At 46.5% G+C, this 13261-nt stretch overlaps 1 protein-coding gene across 5 annotated transcripts in view; it reads left to right on the forward strand.

Annotated features, from left to right (window-relative positions):
- The window catches only part of LOC148439461 (protein tyrosine phosphatase type IVA 3), a 101786-nt gene that overhangs the window by 71770 nt on the left and 16755 nt on the right, over positions 1–13261 (forward strand). For 4 of the 5 annotated variants that reach the window (XM_088464719.1, XM_088464720.1, XM_088464717.1 and 1 more), the window contains exons 3-4: positions 5268–5378; positions 7025–7117. In XM_088464719.1, the coding sequence (XP_088320845.1) occupies positions 5268–5378; positions 7025–7117 (204 nt within the window). The remainder of the gene's footprint in view (positions 1–5267; positions 5379–7024; positions 7118–13261) is intronic. The other variant, XM_088464722.1, reaches the window with a different exon arrangement.

The raw sequence follows: 13261 nt of genomic DNA on the forward strand, positions 1-13261 counted from the left end.
CCAACTAGTTGATTGGTTGGAATGAAAATCTGGTAACGTATGGGAGTAACTGATGATCAGCAGTTTGCTCCCAAACGCCGGAAAATGGACAAAAACTGTTGTTTGAGCTAAACTATTTGTTCAAACAACAGTTTTTGTCCATTTTCCGGCGTTTGGGTGCAAATTGCTGATTGTCATTTGCTTTCATACCTTACCAGAATTTCATTCCAACCAATCAACTAGTTGGATGGTTGGACAGAAAATCTTTAGGTGTGTACCCAGCTTAACCGTTGTGGTATGTGCCTGACCCTCCGGTAATTGCTTAACCCTAAACAAAAAGTCTACCATTTTGACCCTGTTGACCATTTGTACCTGTTGACCTTCTTACATGTCGAGCTTTAGTGTGTCAACCTTTTGACCCTGTTGACCTATTGACTGTCTAACATCTAGTGTCTATCTAGACATTGTCTACCTTTTTATGGTCTATCTATAGTCTGGAACCCGTCTGGTTCAAAGTAACAACCTTGAATTATCCAAGTCCTTAAAGCCTTCAATCTTTGGAGAAATTGTGGTTTAATACATGAGGTTAGGGGGAAGCTCATTGGTGCCGCTAGATAGCAATGGGAAAAGTGCTTAAAGGGGCTGTTTTTCAGAGGGTTTTTCAAGTAGAGACGGTGAACACCAAGGAAGCTTGTGGGAACTGTGTAGGTGGGTGGTAATCTGGTAGAATAGTCCTCAAACAATGTTGAGAAGATGGTAAAGGAATCTGGTAAGCTTTAAAGGCATTGGGAATGTCCTAGCATGCGAGGGAGGGAATTCCACCGAGTGGTTGCAGTCCTAAAAAATTACTTTAATCATGAGTGGGATCAGGAAAGGAGTGTGAAGGGGAGATGCAGATATTGGGCTGCACCGTCTAGGTTTGGAGATATTAGGAGACAAGTGAAGAGATGTGTCAGTGCAGTTTTGTTAGCTTTCTACAGCTGTGTCCTCCCTTACTGGTTGCCTGCCCATACGCCATACAGCGTGAGATTCTTTGGCCACCGCTGAGATGCTCCGTGAGGAGTAGCGTACTGTACTTTTCTTTTAATTTTGTGTCTTAGTCACATCACAGATGCAGCGAAAAGCTGCTCACCGTGTGCCGGAGACGCCGGGCAGAGACTTTAACCGCAACACAAATCGGTTTTACAGACCTACAAATTCGCGGAGGAGGCGCAAAGGAACCTGGCGTGGGCAATGGCGGCGGCGCTGGCATCTGAGCCCTTTTTACAGAGATTCAGACACGGTCGCACACAGATGTACAACTGCCGCACATCCTTTTGATCAGCGTAATCTCGCCATGTAATTTTATTGTTCCACCATTGTTTTATTTATATGACTAGTATGCACAATTTTGAGCGAGAAATACGCTTGGCGTAACCAAGTCGCACGGGACCTGGCACGCAGAGAGGGCCTATTTGGCGTCAGTGAGCAACAGTAAGAATGGACATATCTGTATGTATGTAGAAGTAATTTTTTCTGTTTCCATTAGGTCATTTAATGTAGGGACTGACAGTATAGCAGCAGCAAAATGTAAATATTGCAAGGAAAATGACTTTTGTCGTTACAATTGGAGTTGACTGATGTGGTGAAAGTCTGGTCAGGGGAAGACCAGTAAGGAGGGAATTGCAGGAGATAATGGGCACATGAAACCGTTTTTGCACCATCTAGTTTGTTTTGTTTTTTTTGTTTGCATTCTGAAAACGTTTCTTAGGCGCAAGTAATGGGATTTTCCACAGACCAGGTGTGGGGGACGAAGGAGGGCACCTAGTCTCGGAGAAGAGGATGCAAGATGTTGGGCAGAGATGGTTTAGCATATTTGAGCCTTTTGGGGCAGCAGGTTGGAGAAGAGGTTTGAAGGTATTTGAGATGTTTTTGATCACAAATTGGATGGACGTTTGGCTGTGTCCAGAGCCGTTCCATAGGAGCGGTAGATTGAGGAAATGGTGCAGTACGAGATTTATGCCAGTGACGTTCTAGCTTCCTTTGGGTTACCATTAAGATGCCGGGCTGCTGTAACCGGAGGAGGGGGGTGTAGGCGTGTGGGAAAGTTTTTGCACAGAAGGTGAAAAGTTGTTGAAAATGAATTGCCGAGATTACTCAAAGTAAGTGGAGAGTGCATCTGGTCAGAATGCTGACATGTTCTGAAGTCGACAGTCGGGACATTTTAACAGTTTTCATGACGACCCAATGTCCATGTCGATATTCTAACCACTTTGTCGACATCCTGACTGCCTATAGTCTTAATGTCGACATTTCATACCACATCAATGTGGAGGCTCAGTAGAGTTAGAGACTAGGATGGTGGAGGAGAACTCGCAGGTGATCAGATGGGGGTCAGTTGGACGGAGAGGAGTGGGGTAAAGACATCAGACTGAGCAAAGTCCGCAGTGGCCATCACCATGAGTGGAGGAATCAGTCCGCCCAGATAGGGCAAGAGGGTGGAGAACAGAGGAGTTTGGAGGCACAAGTAGAATGTGCATAACCAATAGGGATGTTTGTAATCGCCCATGATGATAGTGAGGTTCCAAGGATGCAACAGAAAACTGGAACACTCAAAGAGAAGGGGGTTCAAAATCCGGATGCTACGTGCTTCTACAGATTGGAACAGACGTGACGGGTCAGTGGGTAGAACTGTAAGGGGGAAATGCAATAGTCTGTGAGATGGAGGTATCACCGCGATTTCCGGTGAGTCTTCCCAATGTATTAAAGCAGCAGCCATTTCAAAGTCGAAACCCAATTGATTCTGGCTATTTAGAAGATTGCTGCTTTAAAAAAATCGCTCAGACTTGCCGCAATTGTGCTGTTGTCTGCATCTCTCAGACTATTGCGTTTCTCCCTAAACGTGAACTTCACTATACAGTATATCAGTCCTATAGTCCATTCTTTGGTAACGGAGCAAGCGCCACACGGAACGGGGAGCTCCTGTAACAATCCCACACTTTTCATATATCTCCCCGGCATTGAGCTGGGTCACCCAGACAGCTTGATGGAGGCGGCTCCAACATAGACGCTATTTCAGCAGCCTGGAGTTCATTTGGTCTCCCCCCTAATTTCTGGGCGCCCTGGTTTCCTGGCTCTGTTTAGAGACATACTGGCAGTTTATTTTTGGCTTCTGACCAAACTGGCCCTAGTGTTTTTGAAATGAGTAGAGAAATTAGACTGTAAGCTTCACTGGTGCATCGACCTGATGTGAAGGGGAACTTTATACTTAAGGATACAGCTGCCTGTCATCCTTTTTAATGTGTCTTTTTTGTTTTTAAGTGTCTGGCAGAGACCTGCTAATGTTTGTCCTTTTTGGGTTTTGATGTTGATTTTTATTTGCTAGTTGGGCATTAAATCCTAAAGAGATCCCTTGAGATTACGCTCATGGAGCTGAGAAACCTCAGGACCCTCCATACGGTGTTAAATACAGGCCGGAATGTATAGATTGTTGGCGGTCTGAATCGCTTGGATAATATCTGTACATTCAGCCCTCTTCCTGAGTTGTGGTGAGGTATATTTACCAAAGTGTGGGTTTTTAAAAGTGGAGATGTTGCCCATAGCAACCAATCTGATTCTACATAACATTTATCTAGCACCTTCTAGAAGATAATATCTAGAATCTGGTTGCTATGGGAAACATCTCCACTTTTAAAAACCGGCATTTTAGTAAATATACCCGTGTGTTTTACACAGATGCATGCTCGGTTCCAGTGACTATTGGTAGTACAGTTGTCCAGCTATGGGCATGTTGAATGCTTTGATAGATTTTTGTTTTCCCCCTATTATCACTTAATTTCCATGTGCATACACTATAGCACTATTCATTTGTAACACATAGGCCCGTATTCAATTTGGAGCGAGAAGCCGTTTTCGTGTGTTTTTGGCAAAAACTTTTCGCCGATGACGTCATCTTCGCCGGTTTTGATTTTACTCCGTATTCAATTTGGAAGACTTTTCGCCTAGGCGGACAGTTAATGCAATGTAACAGGAGAAAAAGTTTCACCTGTGAATGGGAGGTGGAAAAAAGTGCAGTTTTTGGGGTGTAACGTTGCGGGAACCCCCGTGCAGCCTTCAGACAGTCCCCCAAAGATAAACTGTGTCAAAATATTTAAAAAAAAAACACTTAAGGACACTCCAAAAAATCACTTTGAATTTGGGGGCAAAAATAAAAAAGTTGGGGGATTAAGTTAAAAACTAGCGAACTTGCCTCTGGTGGGTCCCCAAGTATGCCCCAGGGTGTTTTTTTTTTCATTGCAGGGGCTTGCGGAAGGTGGATTTTTCATGATATTTTCAAATTAACTTTAGCGACTTTCAAATATGCTGACCCCCATTTTCAAGTACCCCAAATTTACTGGGATAAAAAGTTATTTTCTGCAAAAAAAACCTGAATACTATTCTGCACCACTTATACAAAAACGCTATTTAGCAGCTATTGAGCCCATTTAAAAACACCAAAATACTTTCAGCCAGCCAAATCGGGGGGTATCATAGGGAACCCCCATGTCAGAGCATCTTTTGGGGGGTGTCAGGCTGATTTCCCCAAATCTGACAGTACTTTCCGCTTGTTTAAGTTCCGCTGGGTCCCGTTTTCGCCTACTTTCACATTGAATACGGCGATACGCGTGCACGCGCGTGGTACTTTCACGCCTGCAAAACACGCTATGTAGGCGAAAAGTCCGGGAGGTGAAAGTATCGCGGCTCAGCTCAAATTGAATACGGGCCATAGTGTTAGAGGAAAACCCAGTACCTGCCCAAATACTATGTGTCTGTCGTTCATGCCACTCCTCGCAGCATTCGTCTGCAGCCAGGGTCTTGGCAGGTGCCGCACGGAGCTATTTTTGGGCAGCCTCGGTAAACTGGCATGGGCTGAAATCCCCTAGCAATATTTAAAGTTTTTTTTTTTTTTTTTTTTTTTTTTTTCTTTTCCAAATACAGATTTACTTTATTGGATGTTTGGGAACCTAAATGGATGAGAGCTAAAAATAAATTGGATTTGGATAGCACAGAGAGTTCAAATTATCATCCAGCCTGGTCGGCATTTTATACAATTAATCTTGCAATGTTTACGGTTCATATTAACTCCAAAGAGGACAGTTTTGAACGACAAAACTAGGAAATGTTCCATGGGATACGGGACCGTTCTGTGTGATCAGCCCTCCTATCAAACATTATGTACTCTGCGCGGTCCAGAACGTAGAGCAGAATATGTGGCAACGTAAGCGCACTCTTTAACCGTTGAAATGGCGTGTTTTTCTGGTTTTCTCCAGCTGAGCGTGGTGGAAACTGTAGCAGCCTGGTGCAATGTAGAATCGTTTTGCATTGCTGGAAATTTTGACCAGATCAGGGTGCCGAGCACATCCCCCACCAGCAATAAACAGGTTAACCCGCCGCCCTATGGATTGAAAGAACGATTTGCATGTGTTCCTGGTGAATGCAAATTTTCATGTCGGATGTCTTGTCTGTTTTCCATACAATAGTTTGCGTTTCTCTGTCGGATGAGCTGTTGATGGTCACATGGTGCTCCTGGAGATTAGGAGTCTCTAAACCTGCTAATCCCGTATGAAATTACGTTGTGCAAAATTCACGAGCACATGTGTAAGCGGTAATGTGACAACCTGGCTTTATGTCATGTTCACGTTTTCCATGCAGTGGGTTTGTGCTGCTGTCAGCCCACAGTCCTCCGTCTGTTCCTCCAGGCTTATAGGCAGGAAGTCTGCAGGGCAAAATGGCTTCCCCCCCCCACCTTCACAGCTTCTCTCATATTATTATAGTAACCAGATTTGGGTCACCTGGTTCCCTATAATACATGATGTTATGGAATAATCACGCTTACTTGGAGTAATTAATGCTATTTGCTGATGTATGTTATTTATGGAAGCGTTGGTCGTGTCGGCCGTAATTAGCAGAGCGCTTGAAGAGGCGCATGTACAGAGGTGTCCTCATATGTCTAACCATGTGGTGGGAGATGCCAGGCGTGAGTGAACCGCCAGGTCATGTGCGATTCTAGCGTCTTTTTTTCGCCTCAAAAATTTATCTTTGTCGCAATGTGATGAGACTAGGACGCAGCAGCAGACCGCGCTGGTCAATTTGATATGCGACACTTGTATATCTGTATGCACCTGAGACTATACGACATACGGCAGCAGACGCCTGGTGCAACAGAGACTCTTCCAGTGGTGTAGCGTGCCGTTTTTATCGTTAAAGTTAGCGTCTTAAGGGCATCGCAGACGTAGCAAAACCGCTTGATCTGTACAACCAGTGCTGGGCTGCGACTATAGTGTTCCCGACAAACCGTGGGCAGAGCAAGATGCTGAGGTGTGGGTGGGGCTTCTCTGCACGTGCGCTCCTGGAAAGGGGGCGTAGCCGACCATGGAGGATTTCCCCCAAACTTTTACCTCATACATTCACTTGAAAAGGGGGCGTAGCCGACCGTGGAGGATTTCCCCCAAACTTTTACCTCATACATTCACTTGGTGGCGATCGGAAACCGCAACTTTTCCCACCCGCGGGACACTGCGGCCCCTGGGTGGGGAGGCACGGGGCAGGCTGCTTTAACAGGGCGCTGATAATGAGGGCAGGGCGCATTTTACCACTTTAAAATCGGTAAAGGCATTGCGCCCCACTAAAACAGCTTAGCGGGAACACATCATTAACCGCACAGGAATGAGTTTTAAACCTGTACAAAGTCAGAACTTGTCAAGAGAAAAAGCTGCCGCATTGTAACACACACGTAGAAATGTCGCACATCACATTGATCAGGGTAATCTAGCACTCGTTTTGTCACTCCATTTTTTATTTCTGTAAATAACACACATTTTGGGCGAGAAAGACGCTCGGCACGGCCGAGTCGGTAACAGAGAGGGGCTTTTGGCACGACTAAAGCCACTGTGTATGCGGCCACATCTGAAATGTACACACAGTCCGGGTAAATGTTCTGTTTGCATGTATAATATTATCTCTGAGCATTGATTTGAGTATTTTTTTCTTACGGTGTGTTTTTTTTTTTTCCCTGCTGTCCTGCCAGGATCTGAAGAAGTACGGCGCCACCACCGTGGTGAGAGTGTGCGAAGTCACCTACGATAAGACTCCTCTGGAAAAAGATGGCATCACCGTTATGGTAAGTGAATTATTGGATCTGAAAACACTACTTTTAAAATAATAGTTAGAAAAGTATTAAATAGCGCACTTTGTGCCCCCTTACACAGCAGACCAGGGTTGCGCACACTGTGCTAGTAACGCTGCTTGCTGGCTGAGCTCACCATATAGTTACAGGGGCTTTATTTGTTATTCTTTTGTCCAGAATCCCTGTGTCTCCTCCTAGAGTCCTTCTGTTAATCTAGTAGAGCCGCAGTAATCCCCTGACAATGGCTTGCAGACGTGACCCAGTGACAAGGGATGTGTTACAGCATTGGGGGGATTATGCGGTCATTGGGGCGAGGCTGGATCTGTAGAAGGTCTGGTAGCCAGCCCAACCCATAGAGGGGGCTCATCGTCTGCACAAGTGGATAACCTGAAATGATGTCCAGTGTGTATAATATTCGGATCCCCCCTGTACTAGGCATCATTGAGCAATGCACATATATTTGGGTTTAGTCCATTTTTAATGTCTTTTGCATCTCCATAGGGATATGATGGCGTCTGTGCCAATGTGTTCTTGGTGCCAGTCCTTATTGCTGTGTAGTCATAGGTGGTACAATCTGCACTGTGAGTGAACGTCTGCTGGTAATGTCTGCTTGGCACAGAACTTCTGGAAGGTCAAGTTTTCTGTGCCAGTATGTAATTGTGATGTTTTGGCGGAGTTAGTCCATGTCTACATCTAATAATGCCTGCAGGGTAAATAATGACATTCATATTAGTCAATGCCAAGCATTGCTGTCCGCCTTGGGTTGTTTTCAACAGTCTGTAGGGGAACGTTATCGGCATAGTGATGATGGTAACAGTCCGTTTGGTGAAAGTATTTGTGTTGGTGTGTAACACCGGACGGCTATAATGGCAGTGCCAGCCTGTGTCGTTCTATAACCAGTGCCATTGCTGCATTGTAATGCTGCCCTTTTGCTATAGCGGCAGTGCCAGCTTCTGCCTAGATGGTTTATTTTCCAGTCTACTGGCCTTCAGTGCAGGGATTCCAGGAACAGTCTAGCAGCATGCTCCGAAATCCCCTTGTTGCTATTACACCCTCTGACATGCATTATGCCTCCGCTAAACGGGCTCCATTAGAACATAAAATATTCAGATTACGCTCAAAGCGTCTTCATTTTTAGGCGAATGCTGATGAAAAGGAAACAGAATTTTGCAGCTGGTGACGAGGCTTCTACATCAAACACCCTTATCTCCCTGCTCAGTGGCTGTATGGTTACATTGCACTATAAATAGCAAACCTTGCTGGAGCTTTTCAGTTATCTACTATATTTGTCCCTCTAATGAGAGACACCGCAGCTTCCACGCCGAACAGCAGCAGAATAATCTGCTTTATTCCTGCTCCTTTTCTGTGTCTGAACGGCTGAAGGTTTCCAAATATTACGTGGTCACCAGACTGTGACTTGGCTAAAATAAAATCATAATCTTAGTTTTGTGATGTCACTAGTTTTTAATGAATAATGGGTATTTGTTCACTCTGCAAAATATCTGACCTGCTTTTGTGAGGTTACCGGTAGCTGGTGGGTGGCAAGTGCAGTAAGGTGTGCTTGCAGTAGGTGATCACCCTACCCCAGAGTGCAGGTGGATTTTAAAGCATCTGGCTGTTTTCATATGGAGTCCTCACCCAAACTGGGTTGGATACAGTATCCTGGCGGTCAGAATCCCGACAGAGTTAGGATACAGACACCTGTCGGTCGGTATCCTAAGCCTCCCTCCGGGTGCCTAAACCTAACCTCATCCCCTAGTACCTAACCCTCCCCCTAGTGCCTAAACCTTACCCTAACCCTCCCCTAGTGCCTAACCCCTAATGCTAACCCTCCCCTAATGCCTAAATCTACCCCTACCCTAATACTAACCCCTCCCCTAATACTAACCCCTCCCCCTAGTGCCTAACCCTCCCCTAATACTAACCCCTCCCCCTAGTGCCTAACCCTCCCCCTAGTGCCTAACCCTCCCCCTAGTGCCTAACCCTCCCCCTAGTGCCTAACCCTCCCCCTAGTGCCTAACCCTCCCCCTAGTGCCTAACCCTCCCCCTAGTGCCTAACCCTCCCCCTAGTGCCTAACCCTCCCCCTAGTGCCTAACCCTCCCCCTAGTGCCTAACCCTCCCCCTAGTGCCTAACCCTCCCCCTAGTGCCTAACCCTCCCCCTAGTGCCTAACCCCTAATGCTAACCCTCCCCCTAGTGCCTAAATCTACCCCTCCCCCTAGTACCTAACCCTCCCCCTAGTGCCTAACCCTCCCCCTCCCCCTAGTGCCTAACCCTCCCCCTCCCCCAGCTACTTACCTTTGTCATGCCGACGCCGGCATTCCGGTGCTGGAATCCCCACGGTCGGTGGTATGACCGCATCCCCCCACACACCCTCTCTCCATACATCTCCTGCCTCATTCCCAAACACGCACTATCTTGCCCGCTTTGCTCTGCCAACAACTGCGGCCACAACTCCTCTCTGGTTACCTCTTCTCCGACGCTCATAGGTGCCAGAGCAGGCGGGGGCAAGGGGGCACCCCCCAAAAAAAAACCAGTGAGAGAGGCACCAGGGGCGCACTAAGTAGACTGCACAAGTGCCGTGCATTACTGGGTAATTTCCATGAGACACCACAATAGGTCAGAGAGGCATGTGCTGAGCTCTGATTGGTGGAGCTCATCACACGCTCCTCAGACCCGTGGAGGAGATCAGCGGTCGCCTCGTGGGAAGCTGCTGCTGATCTCGGAGCCCGGAGCTGGGCAGCACCTGGAGCCCCTGTAATGAGCAGAAGCGGTGAGCTAGCTACTATGTTGGATGCACATATACAGCTGTATGTAACATGTCTGACTTCTTACAGGATAGTAGATAAAGTTTAGGAGAGATTATTTGCATATTTGTTTGTTTATTTTTACCATACTGGTAGCTCACAATACTGTACATACTACTGACACCTCCTATGGTCCTGTATTAGAACTTTTTGTTCTTGTTGGTATTTGCCCATTTTAAGGTGCAGTCTGAGCCGGTCTCCTCCTCCTGGGTGTGACCAGCACAGTGTGTGTAGTGGTGTGTGATAGTAATTCCCATGTGTGACATGTATACAGTGTGTACTGCTCCTATTGTGCTACACTTACTGCATTATTAGTAGGGGTGAGCGGGTTTGGATTTCTGAAATCCGAGCCCCCCCGATCCGAGGCCGATCCGAGTCAGGCTCGACTTTTCCCGCCTGACTCGGATCTGAAATCGAGGCAAAACGTCATCATCCCGCCTTCCAGGTCTCGCGGGTTTTGGATCCTATATAAGGTACCCGCGTCGGCGCCATTTTCTCACTCGGCTGTGGACAGTGAAGAGGGAGGGTGGGAGTTAGGGCTGGCTGGGCTGTGTAGTGTAGTGTAGTGCAGAGTAGTGTTGTGTTGTGCTGTGCTGCTGTTGTCCACTACTTCAAAGTCCATAGGGGCTGGGTGGACTGTGTTGTGCAGTCAGTTCTCCATAGGGGCTGTGTCCACTCCAAAGTCTTGTGCAGTGTCCCAGTGCTAAAGGGGTGCTGTAGTGTTGTCCAGGGGGTGCTCTGTCCATCAGGGGTGCTCCCCCCCCCAAGTGCTAAAAAAATAATATTTTTTCTGTGTTTGTGAATTGTGTGCGCAGTAGCCGCACGTGCATCAACAAAGTAGTGCCAAGCGTGCGCCTGTGTCATAAGTAAAGGGCCGGCTGGCTTGACCGTTAAAGGGTGCTGTAACCCCCAAAGTACACTCCAGTCCAAATAAAAAAATATTTTCTGTGTTTGTGAATTGTGTGCGCAGTAGCCGCACGTGCATCAACAAAGTAGTGCCAAGCGTGCGCCTGTGTCATAAGTAAAGGGCCGGCTGGCTTGACCGTTAAAGGGTGCTGTAACCCCCAAAGTACACTCCAGTCCAAACCAAAAAAATATATATATTTTCTGTGTTTGTGACTTGTGTGCACTGTGGCTGCACGTGAATCAACAAAGGAGCAGCGCCAAGCGTGCGCCTGTGTCCCATAAGTAAAGAGCCGGCTGGCTCATTTCTTAAAGGGTGGTGTAACCCACAAAGTGCACTACTCTCCAGCAAAAATAAAAAATATTTTCTGTGTTTGTGTGCGCTTTAGCCGCACGTATATATCAATATAACATAAATGGAGGACCAAACTTTCTCTGATAAAAATAAAATAGGGATATATCAAGAACCACTTCCTCCTAGTGCTGTTGCTGCTGCTGGGAGTTGTTAATCATCCCAGAGAGGAAGTAGGAACACCACCACTTTTACTAAACAATTGACCCTCCAACAGTCCCTAGCGATGAGGATGAAGTACGACAGCAGTCATCCTGAAGCAAAACGTATAACTGAGGCCTTGACTGCTATGTTGGTGTTAGATGTGGGTCCGGTATCCGCCATTAGTGCAGTGGGATTTAGACAATTGATGGAGGTAGTGTGTCCCCGGTTCCAAATCCCGTCTAGATTCCACCTGCATCCTTAAAGCAGCAGCGACAAGAGTGCGTCTGTCTGTTAAAGGATGGTGACACCCTCAAAGTGTGCTCCACAAACAATAAAAAAATTCTTTTTTTTCTCTCTTTGTGAATTGTGTGGTCTGTAGCCGCACTTGCATCCTCAAAGCAGCAGCGACAAGCGTGCGTCTGTCTGTTAAAGGATTACATCGGTGACAGCATCCAAGTAGGCATGTCAGACAGTCCGTACCTGTACTGGCAGGAAAAAGAAGCAATATGGAGGTCCCTGTACAAACTGGCTCTATTTTACCTGAGTTGCCCCCCCCTCCAGTGTGTACTCCGAAAGAGTGTTTAGTGCAGCCGGGAACCTTGTCAGCAAAATGCGTAGGAGGTTGCTTCCACAAAATGTGGAGAAGATGATGTTCATAAAATGAATTATCAACTCTTCCAGGGAGACCAGCCTCCAGAACGTACAGAGGGACCTGTGGTTGTGGATTCCAGCGGGGACGAATTAATACTCTGTGAGGATGAGGATGTACACAACACTGAAGAGGGTGAGGAATCGGAGGATGAGGACGACATCTTGCCTCCGTAGAGCCAGTTTGTGCAGGGACAGATTAATTGCCAGCTTGTTTTGTGGGGGCCCAAACGAACCAATCATTTCAGCCACAGTCGTGTGGCAGACCCTGGCGCTGAAATGTTTGGTTTGTTAAAGTGTGCATATCCTGTTTATACAACATAAGGGTGGGTGGGAGGACAATTCCATCTTGCACCTCTTTTTTTTTTCTTTGAATTATGTACTGTTTGGGGCCTAGTTTTTTAAACTGCCATCCTGTCTGCCACTGCAGTGCCACTCCTAGATGGACCACGTGTTTGTGCCGCCCACTCGTATCTCTTAGCATAGTCATCCAGCTACCTCGGTGCAACCTTTTGGATATAAAAACACTATTGTGAGGTGTGAGGTGTTCAGAATAGACTGGAAATGAGTGGAAATTAAAGTTATTGAGGTTAATAATAGCATAGGAGCAGAAAAACACACAAATTCTGTGATTTTAGCTGTTTTTATGCTTTTTAAAAAAAAAATACAGATCCAAAACACAAAACCCAGAACCCAAAACACGGAAGGGTGGTTTTGGCAAAACCAATCCAGATCCAAAACACGAAGAAAGATCCAAAACCAAAACACAAAACACGAAAAGTGGCCGGTGCACACCCCTAATTATTAGGTGTTTGGTCAGTATAAGGTGCAGCCTGAGCCGGTCTCCTCCTGGGTGTGACCAGGCCAGCACAGTGTGTGTAGTGGTGTGTGATAGTAATTCCCATGTGTACCATGTATACAGTGTGTACTGCTCCTATTGTGCTACAGTTACTGCATTATTAGGTGTTTGGTCAGTATAAGGTGCAGCCTGAGCCGATCTCCTCCTCCTGGGTGTGACCAGCACAGTGTGTGTAGTGGTGTGTGATAGTAATTCCCATGTGTACCATGTATACAGTGTTTATTGCTCCTATTGTGCTACACTTACTGCATTATTAGGTGTTGGTGATTGGTCAGTATAAGGTGCAGCCTGAGCCAGTCTCCTCCTGGGTGTGACCAGCACAGTGTGTGTAGTGGTGTGTGTTAGTAATTCCCATGTGTACCATGTATACAGTCTGTACTGCTCCTATTGTGCTACACTTACTGCATTATTAGGTGTTTGGTCAG

This window comes from Taudactylus pleione, unplaced genomic scaffold (assembly GCF_031769625.1).
Source record: "Taudactylus pleione unplaced genomic scaffold, aTauple2 ptg001775l, whole genome shotgun sequence".
In the NCBI taxonomy this organism is placed as follows: Eukaryota; Metazoa; Chordata; class Amphibia; order Anura; family Myobatrachidae; genus Taudactylus; species Taudactylus pleione.